Source organism: Prionailurus bengalensis, chromosome X, assembly GCF_016509475.1.
Source record: "Prionailurus bengalensis isolate Pbe53 chromosome X, Fcat_Pben_1.1_paternal_pri, whole genome shotgun sequence".
In the NCBI taxonomy this organism is placed as follows: Eukaryota; Metazoa; Chordata; class Mammalia; order Carnivora; family Felidae; genus Prionailurus; species Prionailurus bengalensis.
This window is the reverse complement of record NC_057361.1, coordinates 113,152,831-113,167,728: the sequence shown is the minus strand read 5'-3', so window position 1 is coordinate 113,167,728 and position 14,898 is coordinate 113,152,831. Positions and strand designations below refer to the sequence as shown.

The following is a 14,898-nucleotide window of genomic DNA, read 5'->3' as shown; positions in this document are numbered from 1 at the left end:
GGGTAGCTCCACAGGGGTCCCGCCCTTTGCTTTTATTACTGAGGCCCCGATGCCCTCTCCCCGCTGGCTCAGCCATGGCCACAAGGGGGAGCGGGTTTCTCCCGCGGGCCCAAGGGTGGAGGGAACAGGGGTTGACAGTGTTCCACGTGGATCCGTGCTCCAGAGGGCACACGGAGAGGGGGGCCAACAGCCCTTCGGCTGTCGTTCTCTTCTCACCCCACCTGCTCCTGGCCCAAGAAAACAGGGCCCTTTTTAAGGGGTGTGAACATCTGGGAAATGCTGCTTCTGGGTCAGCGTGGGGCGTGGTGGTTTTTGACCGGACCCGAGTGCCGCTGCGGGCTTCAGTCTGCTTCTAAATTCCTCTGTTCTGTGCGACTGCTCCGAACAGAGTACGCGCTCGAAGGAAAGCGGTCATCGAGGGTCTGAGAGCAATGGTGTCCCCTTACAGCAACTCCATGGGCAGAATTAAAAGACGAGGCGTTATTTATTTATATGCTGCTTTATTTCTGTAAGGGTACACTGAAACTTTAGGATAACAGCTAATGACAAAATGTAGAAATGAGGCATTGGCTTGTCTAACCACTCCTACGAGAATGTTAATATGCACTGTCATTACATGTTTACTTTTGATACTGTCTCATTATACTATGTAATAGAACAATGTTGATAAGAATACAGTAAGTTAGGTGAGCCTGCATCTCAGGTAAGCACTGTGTGGAAATCCGCTTGTGCCTGTGAGGGTGGCAGCCGCTCCCCCAGAGATCCAGCTGAGCTCTTGAGGGACAGTCCTAAAAATCACAAGAAAAGGGACTTGGCGGGCCTCTTGAGCACACAAAGAGCAGACAACTATGCTACAAGGGACTCCACTCTAGCCGCTGTTTGGAAACGTCCTATCCGTGTCAATGACAGTCCTGGCGCCTGCTCAGCTACCCCCCCCCCCCCCGCTAGAGTGTTATGATTACTTCGGCAGGATGAATTTCAAAACCGCAGGAACGTTTGAGGGGGGCTAAAATATCGACATGCAAGTCTCCAAACCCATAAACTACGTTACTATGAATTAAAACGAGAGTATTAAAAAAGAAAAAGAAAAAGGGCAGCTGGGTTAGTTTTGTTAAGCCTCCAGAAGTAGTCGCCGTGACGATGTTCCTGTGAAACAGGCTCGTTTTCTCAGGTCTGCCTACACTTTCCAAATCACCTGCACGCTCCCCGCTTGAAAGTGGGAACGTTCAGAAAACACGCCACACGGGGAAATCGAAAGTTAGTACGGGGGAAAGGTCAGTTTAGAGTTACAGCCAAGTTCAAATGTTAACTTTCTGGAAATTCGTATTAGTCGTTTGAGAGCACAAAAGAACAGCAGGAAGATTTCGAGGAGGAGGTTCAACCATGCAATTTGTTAAGTTCGCTCTCTGCTCACAGACAGGTGAGCAGCCGAGTTGGAGCAGCCGCCGCAACTCTTGCGTGTCCTGAGGACACGGTGGGTCCCAGCTGAGCCACGAGACGCATCTCAGCGGGGGCTTTATGTGTTACGCTTCTCGCTCACGTCACTAAGCAGCTAAATGGTGAGCACGTTTCTGCTCTATGATAAACATGCAGAAGAGTCAACCTATCTACGTGTTTGTGTTTTCACCGCAGCTGCGGAGAAGTGGCCGCGCCGCGACATCCTAGTGTGACCACTGCGTGCCCGTATCTGAGTAATACTGTAAAATGGGAGCAAAGACAGAGGAAGCAACTTTAGAGGTGAGAGGCCGCTCTGGCCCTCTGGGTGGTGCAGGGCAGAGGGCGAGGACACAAGAACAAGACTCGATTCCATTTTACAGGACAGGAGCCCCTGTCGCTTTACAGCTTTTTGGCACAGTCGGGGCAATACACTTGCTCCTGGTGGAAAACAAAGCGCTTGTTGGCCAGATTCATGGAGCATTTTTTGCAGTGGAAGCAGTAGTCGTGCCAGGATTGTCCTTCATAGGCCACCACACTGGAGCCTTTACCAAACCCTGGGGAAACGACAAAAGAAAACAAAGGAGGCCGCTGAGTGGGCACAGGCGGGAGGCCGAGCGCCGCCTTGCCCGTTCACGGAGCCGACAAGCACACGGGGGCAGCGTCTGCCCGGCCCCCGGCCGCCCTCCGCCGCGCACCGACCCCCGCGTCGCCGCCACCCTGCTACGGCTCGCGAGGACCTGAGGAGATGCCAGAGCTCAGCCGCGAACCCACATTCCCATGCCACCGCTATCGCCCTGTGACACGCACCGACCTCCCAGCATAACCAGTTTCTTTGATTTAGGGCCATGGCATCAAAGTGGCCACCAGGAGGCAAACTTGGGCTGTTCGCGGGGTGTGCACTTACCGGGCCTCGAGGAGCTGCTAAGCTTCGATTTTTTCTATAAAGAACCACCACCCACGAGGGACAAGTCCTCTCTCCACCCGGATGCCTGCCCCGGAGGTTGGCGCTGGGAAACAGGGTGAGAGGCAAGCGTTTCCCGTGGCACACTGGGGGCTTCCTAGCTTTAGAGACTGGGTGGCTCACTCTTGACACAGTCCTTTTCCCTGAGGATGGCAAAAGTCTTCTCAAATGTACATTTCAAGGCTCCCCGGGGAGATGGGAAAATTGGAGGCGGGGAAAGGGCCCGGGGCACGTGGATCGCGGCCGCGTGAGGAGGAATGAAGTGATCAGCTCTGCTTCTGATCGCCAAACAGCTGCCCGCAGCCACCTCTGAGCTAGCCTGCCGCTAGGGGCGCTCTAATCCCCGCCTGCCGCTCGCAGCCTCCCCCCCTCCCCCCTCCCCCTCCCCCCCCAACTCCCGCCGGCCTGATCCGCCCCCCTTTCCTCTCCCTTCCCCGCCGGACTCCCCCCACTCCCCCACCCCGCTCCCACCGCCACACGCGGTGCCTGCCTGCCCGTGGCCATGGCCGTGGGTCTCAGGCTCGTGAACTCCGGCAGCGTCGTTAGTCAGCAGTAGTCAGGAGGTGTTCTGTATTGCAAAGGCTAAGCTGGCCTGGGGGAGAATCCAAACTATTCGGGGGGGGGGGCCTTCGGGACCACAATGGCAGGGGGACAGGACATTCTGTGGGGCCTTTGTGGATGAAACCGACGGCGTAGGAAAATGAGAGATGGTTACCATGCGCAAGACCTAGCCTGGCAGACTTAGCAAGGACTCTTTAGCCTACCAGTGATGGGGTTCTTGCATCCAGCACACTTCTTGGCCACAAAGTTCTTGTAGCAATCCACGCAGTAATACTGGTCCTCCACAGCGGTGAAACGCTGCCCAGCCAGCTTCTTAGAGCAGGTAACACACACAAAGCACTCGGCATGCCAGGGCTGATCCTGGTAAGTGATTCCTCCAGATGTGATGGCCTAGACCAGGGAGTGTAGCACCGGATTCAGATTCAACAACCATTTTGTTGAATGCCTACTACGTGCCAGGCACTGTGCTGGGCGCTCTGGTAGACAGTATCTCATTGATCGCCACCACGGCCATGGGAGGCAGGTGCGATTATTACCCCCGAGCTACAGACGAAGACACCGAGGCTCAGAGAAGGCGGGCCCCTGCGTGGGGTGACACGGCAATTAGGGGGTGGAGGCGGGCCCTCTAGAGCCGGGCCGCCGCGCCTCCCCAGGGCGCTCGCGGACAGCCCGACTTGGCCCCGGGCGCCGCTTTCTACCGCCACAGCGTCCCCGTCTGCAACACGGGAATAATAATTCCCACGTCGCAGGGCCGTCGTGACGATGGAATGGGATAGTGTGTGTGCAAGTGCTCTGCCAACTGTCAAACACTTCCAGAAACGAGTCAACGCGGAGCTCCCTCGACAGCGTACCTTGTTGCACTTCACGCAGTGCTTGGCGAATTTGGTCTCGTGGCAGGTCACGCAGTAGAAGTCCTCCCCTTTGGGGAAGAAGCTTCCGGTCCCGATCACTTGCTTGCAGTTGCTGCAGGTGAAGCAGTCTTTGTGCCACACGGTCTTCTTGTACTCCACGTTCTGATCTCCTGCGGGGGAAGCCATCCACAGCCCGGCTGACAGGGCCCTGCAGGGGGCTGCTTCCGCTCCGCCCGCCCCCCAGGGCCTCCAGAGGGGAGGGCACACAGGCCCTGCACAGTTACCGGCCTCGCGCTCGCCCCCAGCCGTGCTATCCACGGCTGGGGGGGGCGGGGGGGTGGGGGGGCGAGGGGAGGGCTTCTCCCCTCCGTCCTGCTGGGGTTGTGCAGACCCAGACTCCCGTGGTCGTCGGGGGAAGGGGACCCCGGCAGCAGTGTTTCAGGATGGGGGGAGGGGCTGAATCCCCGCCCCACCCCCACGGCCGGCCTTTGCGGACTGGACCTGGAGACTCGCTGGGGGGAGGGGCAGAGGGGGCAGCTGGCCCAGAATTCCACCCAGGAGGGCGCATGCTTTGATCACTTACTCTACCCAAATGAGAAAGCGCTACATACTTTTCACTTCTTTCTCTCGCCACAGACGGCTCTCTCCAGTGTTCTTTAGTTGCCGAGTGTGTGCGTGTGTGCGAGCATATATGTGTACGCAGATATACGTGTATATATATGCGTGCATATATATGCTAAAATCTAAGCGCGGCTCGCAGCAGCATCACCCCACCACCGCGAGCACCCGGCATCATCTCCGCCCTCGGGGCCTCCTCCCTGGCTGCCGGGGAGGGAGAGGGGGCGCTACCTGCCACGATTGGCTTGAAGCACCCCTTGCACTTGGGGTTGTCCTCCCGAGTGGTGCACTTGTTGCAGAAGATCTTGTTGTCCTTGGCCACAAAGGTCTCGTTGGCCAAGGGGTGAAGGCACTTGGCACAGCGGAAGCAGGTGTCGTGCCAGTAGCGGTTCTTATAGTGCACCTCCTGGGGACCGAGCAGATGGGGTGGCTGCCGTGAGTGGTGAGTGGTGCTGGGGGCCCGGGGGGTGGGGCCGGGGGGGGGGTGTCAGGGGCGGTGGCCCCCCACCGAGACTGGGCCAGCCCGAGGCCAACGTTTCTGTGAGTAACACTGTGAGTAACATGAGGGGCGCCCAGGAGTTTGTGAAATACAAGCAGGCCCCGCCTCGGACTGCCGTCCGGGGGCCCCCCCTCCCAGCCCCCACACGCCGCCGGGGCCACCGTTACCTTGGAGTCGGCGCCGATGGGCTTCCGGCAGTCCACACAGGTGTTGGCGCAGAACTTGTCGAAGCACTTGAGGCAGCAGTGGTGGCCGTCCTTCTGCACGTACTTCTTCCCCTGCAGGTTGTCCCTGCAGTAGTGGCAGTCGAACTTCTCAGTCATGGTGCCCACCTTGTAGCTGGAGGGACCTGCGGGGGCAACGGGCCGGGCAAATGAGCCCCGGGAGGACGGCGGGCGCGGCGCCGCGACCCCACACGCTTCACTAGGACCCGGGAAGAGACCGGCCCCCCGGCGCCTTGGGAGAGAGCCCTGCGGGCGGGACCAGGGGGCCGGATGGGGCGGGGGTGGGGGGGTGGGAGGGACAAGAGGGGATACGGGCCGCATCCCGGAGGCGGGCTGCTTGGCGGCGGTGCCCACGGCGCGCCAGGCCCTCCCTCGCCAGCCTCCGAGGCCTCGCTCCCTCCTTTAGATCCGCCAGAACACTTTTAAATCCCTGAAGGGACCCCGAGGAGTTCTGTCCGCCGCAGTTCACGGCCCCGGGGCCCGAGCCGGGGCCCCAGAGCGGACTTCTCACAACGGCGTTCTCCGTCCCGGACCGGCGAAGTCTACGACTGTGAACACTCGGCACAGTGACCTGCCGGTTTGGGGCGTGCCCACATCAAGTCCCCCCTTGGTTCAAGCAAGTTTGCGACTTAGGACATTTGTTTTAAAAACTGCAACTTTAAAAGAGGATCTGCAGTGGGGGGGCACGCTTAAAAAAAAAGTGTTAAGCCGATCATTCGAAGAACCCCTCCCACTGCCTTCACAGGAACAGCCACCCGAGTCCCCCAGCACCCCCCACCCCCCCCCACCAAAGCTTGCGGCGCTGCCGAGGCGCTCTGTTCGTCCCGCCACCAGAAAGGTACCAAATGGGGGTTTCTATTGGCTCCCGACTTCTTTAAACATATGCCGATCTCCCCCCTCCGCCCGAACGAACGTGGGTTCCGTAGACAGCAGTTATGTAATCGCACAGGAAACACCAGAATGGAGACGCTGTTCCCAGCTCCCCACAAGCACGGTTCCCGTGCTAGCAAATGCCCCCGTGTCATCTGCAGAGTGTCATCTGGAGACGAGTTGAGGGAAGACGGCCGGGAGGCCCCGGTACTCACCGCAGCTCTTCCACTGGCCCGGCGGCCCCAGACTCCCACTGTGCGGCCCGGTCCCAGGTTTTTTTATACAAACACATGTCCGAGTTGTTTGGATCCTGTTGCCACCGGCAACCAAATAGCAGAGAGTGAGCTAAGGAAACCACACCCTGCGTCTCGGAGCCGCCTCGGGAAGGCTGCTGAACTCTCACTCACAACTGGGTCCGTTTCGGAAGCCAGGCGGCCAACCAAGCAGAGCGCGCGGCCGGCCCGGGAGGCACAGGGCCTGGGGGGGGGGCGGTGCGGCTCGGGGCCGGCTTCAGCCCCCCCCCCCCCCCCACCCCGCGACCCTCGGACACACCCCCTCGCCTCCTGGGAATGAGCCGCTGCGGCCAGCGGGAGGCATTCTGGGGCAAAGACAGTTGCTTGAGCCCGCTGTGCCACAGTTCAGAGGTTTCTCGGGACCGGAGGATGGCTCTTACTGGCACCTTGTCCCCCAAAGAAAACCAGGACGTTCCCTTACGTAAACTGGGTTAGAAACGAAAAGTAGAGGCACAAGTGAAACCAAGATCTGTCTCCTTGAACTGCGCACCGTTTACGTAAGGTAGCTTTTAAACTGCCATCGGCCTCCGTGCAAACAAAGTGCCCGTCACAGTGATCGCACGCCGGCAGTCACCCTCCGTTCATTCCTGCTGGCCCTTCACCTGTCCCCTAAAACCCTTGTGTCGTTAGCTCTTCCATACTGAAACCGTGCACCCGACAAACATTTACTTTCTTGTTAAGAGCTGAGCAGAGAAACTAAATAAATCTCCAGTAACAGTAATGCCAGGAAATTAAATTATCAGTGGCTCCTAAATACCATTTGGCAGGAAATTAGAATTTGTAAGATTAGACAGCACTGGCTTCCTGCGCGGCGAGCAGTCACGGCCGGGTTAGCCCTTCGGAGACTATCTTCCTGGACCATATTTGAACATCCCTCCTCCTCCTCCCTCAGCGAAGTCTCCATTTAGAAGACAACTCTGGGCCGCCCTCATTTTCCTGTCACTCTTCCGATGTCTTTCAAAGAGGAGATGACCTCCAAATACTTCTAAGCGTTAAGTCCCGTATAGAGTCCCTCCCGACGGGAGCCCCGGCTCGTGGTATGTCGGAGCCCTAGCTTTAAGCTAAACATCAAGGCGCCGGCGTCACACGGCAAACAGACACCAGGCGACACAGTGAGTCCTGTTCAGGCAGCCCGAGGTTTGGAGAGAAGGGAAACCACTATGGTTCACGGTACCAGGGAGAGCATACCGGCCAAGCCTTTCTCACTTCAAAACCGCATACTCTGAGAACCTGTCATCTTACCAATGCCAAGTTCTTCACTGCTCACTTTCAGAGTTCTAGAACACGACTGGCTCACACTTTCGAGGCATCCAGCCGATGACATAAGCCATGGCTCACCATGGATCGTGGAAGGTACCGGAGTGTGTCGGAAATGGGAGTCGTGTCCGCACGGCTGCACGCCACGCTATCGTCCCTATAGCACAGGGTCTTGAACCCAGCAAAGGGAACATGAAATAGCTCGCCCCAAGTTAATGGTGCCTCTATGGAGAGTCCCACTTCTTTTAAAAAAAATTTTTTTTTCAATGTTTTTTATTTATTTTTGGGAGAGAGACAGAGCGTGAACGGGCGAGGGGCACAGAGAGAGGGAGACACAGAATCGGAAACAGGCTCCAGGCTCCGAGCCATCAGCCCAGAGCCCGACGCGGGGCTCGAACTCATGGACCGCGAGATCGTGACCTGGCTGAAGTCGGATGCTTAACCGACTGCGCCACCCAGGCGCCCCAGAGAGTCCCACTTCTTAGTGTTTTCGAGTCCTGGCTTTTAGGCATTATTATTAGTTTTCCTTCCTGTCGTAGGAGAAGCCCAGGGTCAGCTTACATTCCCCGCCCCTGTACACTTAAACCCAGAGAGGCTGCACCCACATGGACATATTTCAAAGGGCATATCCTCTTAGAACTGATGTCCACAGTGGACTCGGGCCTTTTTCGTGTGTGCGGAAACATGTATTCGTCAAGATAAAATAGGCACTTCTGGAGCGTTGGCTTTATTGCCTAATAAGTAAACAGGCTGGAAATACTTAAAGCATGTTAGCAATGCCGATGTCAAGCCCATGAACTTTAGTTCTTTTTTTTTTTTTTTTTTTTTTTGCAATAATTCCAATCAAGTGGAACTCCGGGCAACCTGAATTAGCTTACCTCATGTTTTTCTCAATTTAGGATTATTTGGTCCCAGACTATGGCAAGCCTTCACGTAGCATGCCCAGGAGGAAGTCGGAGTACTAGATTCCGGCCGACGAGATACGTACCAGGTCGTAACTCTGTGTCAAATGTGAACGTGTGCAACGGGGAGGGATGTGGGTACCACTCATCTTCAGAGCAGTTACCGATTCTAAGACAACAGCGTACAGACGACAGCGCCGACACACACACGGGCTCCTAAAAGACCGCGAGCGCCCGGGTTCGTGGCGCCACCAAAACAAGCCGCAGCGCAGTCTCGACTTCGTGGGGCGGGAAAAGCTGGGCGCCTTCCTTCCTTCCCCGATGTCAGAAATAACGGGGTGGGGGGGGGGAACGAAGGTAGCGTTTTACCTGGTCTTTGAGGCTCTCTTTAATCTTCCTGAATTGCATATACTTAAGGCGTTTATCGCATAGGGAACACGGTTTTTAATCCCCTTAGCCATTTCTCAGATCGTGAAATATGAAGCCGCCTAACCTTCCCCTTCCCCAGCATCCCGAGCTGTCTCCCCGGACCCCCTGCCGTTATCTGGGAAAGGGCATCATGGGTCATCACAGGCAATAGTGGATACCCAGAATGACAATGCTCCCTCCCTTCCCGCCTGTCCTTGTCACCACGCGTTTGCCCTCTGGCAGCTCTCTGACGGATCCTAAGGTGGAGGTGTGAGCCGGGCGCAGGGCAGGGCCGAGGCTTCTCTATCACAGAAGAAGGTTCCAAACGTACTAGGAGTCCCGGGGATCTAATCGCAGGCCCTGAGTACACCAGTCATACAGTAAGTATGTGCCTGTGGATGGACGGGTGGGGGAGACAAGTCACCGCCACTAAGCTCCTCCAAAGCTCTTTTATCAAAAGCATTTTATAACAAATATTTGTTTTTATTTTTTTTTTTAATTTTTTTTTTCAACGTTTATTTATTTTTGGGACAGAGAGAGACAGAGCATGAACGGGGGAGGGGCAGAGAGAGAGGGAGACACAGAATCGGAAACAGGCTCCAGGCTCTGAGCCATCAGCCCAGAGCCCGACGCGGGGCTCGAACTCACGGACCGTGAGATCGTGACCTGGCTGAAGTCGGACGCTTAACCGACTGTGCCACCCAGGCACCCCACAAATATTTGTTTTTAAAAATCAGGGCACAGCTCTTGCCACTCTAAGGTGCTGATGTCTGACCCACAATCCTTTACGGATGCAGCGGGTTCAAGTGCATCGGAGTTGGGACCGGGTGATCCCATTTTAGACACTTATTCCAAGATGGTAGCCTTTCTTGCTATGCCTGCTTCAAAAAGACACATCATCCTTCTCTTAATCAACAAGCTTCCTCTTCCAGAAAATTCCTGAACTACAGCCAACATGCTAAGAGGTGCCTACATAAACCTCAGTATCTCAATAAAAAAGTGTTGGCTTTCGGTTTCCTCGTGTGCACATTGAAGGAGAAACGTGATGGTGCGACATTTCTAGAACTATAAACCTCTCGCGAGAGAAGATTCAGTTCGTACTTAATAATCTCGCTTGTGTTTTTAGGTGTATTTTCTCATGTATTTCTTGCTAATATCCATCGTTCCCCTTCTTCCCGAGTGGTTCGAAATAGAAGATTTAGGGAAACCGTGAATCTTCGAGCAAAGCGACATTCCTCAATGTGCTCTCCCTGAGGAGTATGGTGCACAGTGTAAACAACGAACGGCAACCCGGATGGAAGAAAAAAATTGGGGCTATTTCTGGTCTGTTAATTGCTAAGTCCAACATACCAGTCCGTTAGTCACTCTGCGTATAAATACTGGCTTCTAAAGAAAGGATATATCGATTTCCTGAGAATGTTTGACAAATGGAGCGAAGCCTTGGCCGATGAATAGGACGCTTGTGTGGCAGACACACGAACGCACCTGGAGGTGTCGTCAGACGTTTGGGAGTAAATACCTGACTAGCTGCAATGAGACGGAGTTCATGAGTCATGGCTGAAAAGCAGTCTTTCATAGAATCTCACAGAAAATCAGAAAGGGTTCGCTTCCCTTAAAAACAGAACATGTACGGAACGATTCAATGCTATGTGCAACCTCACTTGTACGCTACATTCAGAGAAAAACTCATAAATCTCCTTTGGGTCACTGATACACAGTTTTAGATTATACCCGGTAACGGGAGGGTTGGATAGAGATCATTAAACAAAAACTAGGTGCCCCTGGACTTCCACCAGGCTAGATTCTATGTGAGTATTACTCTGTCCATATACGAAGCTTTTCTTAATGTTGCGCAACGTGTTATGTGGGCACCTTCCAGCTTGCGTATCAGAAAACGAGTGCTTCCGACCTGGCAGCAGCAGGACGTGCGTTTTCAGTTTTCCTAGCGGTGGGGAAGCAGCAGGTGGTCGTCTGGTGGTCACGACAAGTATGCGACGTTCAAGTTTCACCCTTGACCAAATCTTCTGGCTGCCATTTTCAGTTATTTTAAGAAGTCAACCCAGTTTGATTACTCGCTCACACACACCACCATTTCATTTTCCATCCCTGCCCCAAGAAAAGACTCCTGGGGCAGTACGTACAACCCACTGGGCAGTGGCCGGTGAAGGGAACTAGTGGCTGTATAATATGGCAGATGGCCTTACTTCCCTCCCCATCCACACCTCCCCCCCCAGCCTGGTCCTCAACTCGAAAGGCCAAGGGTAAAGGCACTGATCTACATAACTTTGCAGACTGAAAGTGTTCAATAACAAAAATATAAATTCCTGTCCTCAAAATGTCCTCTCAGTATATGGATGGCCACTGAAAATGGATTCTGATCCAATTACCTGAGCCTCTAATTTGTCTATACGAAGCCCATCTCGGGGCAACGTGGATTTCCTTTTTGTGAGGACCTCTCTCTTCTCTGCTTTCACAGACCTATAAATCAAATGCAATACAAAATGATAGTCTCTGGTTTTAAAACCGTTTGTGGGGGAGGCCTGGGTGGCTCAGTCGGTTAAGGGTCTGACTTCGGCTCAGGTCACCATCTCACGGTTCTTGAGTTCCAGCCCCGCGTCGGCCTCTGTGCTGAAAGCTCAGAGCCTGGAGACTGCTTTGGATTCTGTGGCTCCCTCTTTCTCTGCCCCTTCGCCATTCATGCTCTCTCTCGCTCTCTCTCTCTCTTGCTCTCTCCCCCTCTCTCTCAAAAATAAACATAAAAAAAAAAACCACCTAAAAGGTGTCAATAATCTGTCTCATTTAGTCACTGTTACAGCCTCCAGATTTATATAAGCAAGAATAGTGTCAGGATTTTGTGCAATTTAAAATTGGAGGCTTGGGTGTGCTGTAAACAGGTCACCTTTTAAATGTATTTTCCTATTCTGTCACTTAATAAGTAAACAAAATGGGGAGTTACTCTACCAGTTGACATGCATTCAAGGCCCACTGGAACAACCAGTACAGCTGGATAGCCAGCCTGCACCCGGAGAACGGACGTGGCGGCCAATTACCACAATCTCAGGCATGTGGCGCCATGTTTGTAAAATGGCTCCTGGGGGGGGGGTGGGGGGCAAAACAGCTCTTCAACATTTGGGAACAAGAAAAACACTGCATAGTAATTCACCAAAGCAGGGAATGCCATCGCAGTGCGTTTGTGTTTAAACACCCAAGAAGACTTTCTAAAAGTATTCTCATTAATTAAATTCTGATGGGCAATTATGAGTTCTCAAAATGAGTTTTTCCTGCCACCCAAAATTAACTTGTCCTATAATCTGAAAGCCCGGAGACAGGACACAGTGCCTGTCTCTAAGAAAGGGGAGCGTTCCTTAGGCAGAGGGCAAAGGAGCCACAGCGACATTCTTGGCTTTGGAGGAGGGACCGGCAGCCGGGTGACCTCAGAGAGCCGGGCTTTCTGGGGAGACGGCCCTCAGTCCTTCAGCCCGTTCCCCGGGTGTCTGTCCATGGCCGAAGGGCTTCCTTTGTGCCAGGTTACAAAACAAGAAGACGACTCTCACGCTAAGGACGGGCTAGAGGTTCGGAAACGTTGCCCCTTTTTCTGATAAGAACAGTGACCACCCTACTTGTCACATCCAAAGGATCATAGCTGCTTGTCTTCAGAAAGACTAAGCACATCGTTCAGAAAAGGAAAGAGGTGGTAAGTCACTATGGACTTTCTCAGTTGTCAGTATTTCTCCCTTCAGCTCTATATTCAATTGACCTTTTCTAAACACTTGAAATTCGATTTAAAGCAGTCGCGACGAACATCTGTATGTTATAAATAATAAAAATTGCTAACCCCCCACTTGTTCCTCACACTATCTTTTACAGTTTCCTAAGATGTCCTAAAACATGTAAACTATGGTAATAAGTTTCTATTTTTAAAGAACAAGCCACTCGACCTGCCTTTAGTGTTGGAAACAGCAGCAGAAGGCAGCGACAGAGCAGAGACCAGCCAGGACTTATTATGTAGACAAGGCTAAAATCAGTTCATCAAAAACTATCTTTTAGTCGAGTGATGGATTCCCTGCCCTAACACAACCGTGTTCGATGGAAGATAAAGAGTATGAAGCTTTACCTGAGTGTCTATGGGAAGCCATGGCTCAGAGACCAAGTTCAGGAGCGGCACCTAGACCAGTCTTCCCTCGACCTCAGCTGATAAGGCTGTGGCTCATTTGTGAACATACATTTAAGGGGAAGCGGCTAACACAAAAATAACCGAGAGCAGATGGCCCACCCCTCCCCAGAGATCACAACCTTAATCCCACTAGAAAATTCTTAACCATTTTAGGTGATCCGAGGGAGAAGAATAGGACCCAGTAAAAATACCAAACACTACATATAAATACCTGTGGAGCTACTCAGCATCCAAATTAGCTCCAGAGCCAGAGAGGCCACATAGAAAGTCATCCCTGTACCGGAATAAAATTTGGACTCAGCTCTGGCATAGCTTAACGCTGAGCCACCCTTATTAATCCACTTTATATGCCTAAACAGCTTCCTTCGGGCCCTACGAAGTGTTTTCTGCTGCTAATGACAGAAATAACCGTAAGAGACAGACTTATATTAACCGGTGTCATTAAAAGGCGTTGGACACTAGGAATAGAGAGGTCAGGGGCCCCGTCTACGTCCTCCTTGGTATGTACCAGAGACCAGCAGAATCCTGAAGGTGCGATTCTAGCCACACACCTCCTTCATGTCAGATGAGAGACATACACATATACAGCCGCCAAGTACACGAGGAGGATACTTTTGTCCCACAAATGAAATCTGCTTTTCGGCATCAGGGACAACAAAAGTAAAAATACGGATGAAAAGGAAGAGGGCAACCTAACGTGTTGTAACAGCTGGAGGATGGCCTGTAAGTCCCTCTGTGACCCCACGCCCGTTCCCTGCCTGGCCTTATCCCCGGCACCCTCCCGGCACCCTTCGCTCCAGCCTCACGCTGGCCTCCTTGCTGGCCTCCACACCCTCCAGACGCGCCCGGCCTCGGGCCCTGACACAGTCCCCTGCCCCCCCCCCCCCCCCCCCCCCCCGCACAGAGCCCTCTCACAGTTGCTCGTCTACCTCCTTCCAGGCTTTTGCTCCAAGTCACTTTCAGTGGCCTCTCATTGGACCTATTTCAAATTGCAACCATGCTCCCTGTCCCCTGTCTCCACCCCGTTCCTCGATTTATTCTCCACAGTAACTGTTGAAAAATGAACTAAAAGAAGCAAAACGTGCCCATCAAACCTCAACACGGCCCCACCTGGAACTCAAAAGTGCCTTTGGCCACTGAACATCGAGGAAGGCATCTGAATGGCTGAGTTTTACAATTCTTTTTAAAAATGTTTATTTTTGAGAGAGAGAGAGAGACACACACACACACACACACACGCGCACGCCACGAGCGGGGGAGGGGCAGAGAGAGAGAGAGGAGGACAGAGGATCAGAACCGATGCAGGGCTCACATTCATGAACCGCGAGACCGTGAGCTGAGCCAAAGTCAGACGTTTAACCGACTGAGCCACGCAGGCGCCGAGTTTTACGATTATTACGTTCTCCAAACGTTTAATGAAACAGTTATTCCAACAGCTGAACTTGTAACTTCTCGTTAGCTGGAAAATGACAGAACAATAAAAGCCGGGATGTTACAGGCAAATTTATCACGTGTTGGGTCCAGGAGTCGGTCGGGGACAAGAAAGGGGGGCGGCACTGTGCCCCCCAGCCCGCTCCGGCCCGTCTCAGCGGCCTGGCGAAATGCTGCGGGGAGCCCGGCCACTTGGGAAACGGCCGCACCCCGGAAATAAAGGTCAATGTGTCTCCTGGCAGATATGCGTGTCTTGCGGGAGATGATGGACCGTTACGAACCGGAAACGAGATTTGAGCGAGGTGCGTTTCGAGGTAGAGCCTTCCTCCAGGAAGCCAGTTCTGGCTTCAAGCCCCGCACGAGAGGGCACGTTCCCTCAGCAGGCGCAGTAGTTAGCATCTGGAAACGTCCC

The 14,898-nt window shown here is 53.7% G+C and overlaps 1 protein-coding gene across 7 annotated transcripts in view; it reads right to left on the bottom strand.

Annotated features, from left to right (window-relative positions):
* Positions 1–483: 483 nt before the first annotated feature.
* FHL1 (four and a half LIM domains 1) overlaps positions 484–14,898 on the bottom strand; it is a 62,889-nt gene continuing 48,474 nt past the window's right edge. Inside the window, exons 1-7 of one of the 7 annotated variants that reach the window (XM_043570474.1) lie at positions 12,996–13,126; positions 5,095–5,276; positions 4,660–4,834; positions 3,811–3,980; positions 3,163–3,349; positions 2,342–2,541; positions 484–1,991 (exon numbers count right to left, since the gene is read on the bottom strand). In XM_043570474.1, the coding sequence (XP_043426409.1) occupies positions 1,908–1,991; positions 2,342–2,541; positions 3,163–3,349; positions 3,811–3,980; positions 4,660–4,834; positions 5,095–5,276; positions 12,996–13,017 (1,020 nt within the window). In that variant the 5' untranslated portion in view covers positions 13,018–13,126 and the 3' untranslated portion in view covers positions 484–1,907. Of the gene's footprint in view, positions 1,992–2,341; positions 2,542–3,162; positions 3,350–3,810; positions 3,981–4,659; positions 4,835–5,094; positions 5,277–6,236; positions 6,391–12,995; positions 13,127–14,898 lie in introns of those variants that run through there. The other 6 variants (XM_043570475.1, XM_043570476.1, XM_043570478.1 and 3 more) reach the window with 6 other exon arrangements.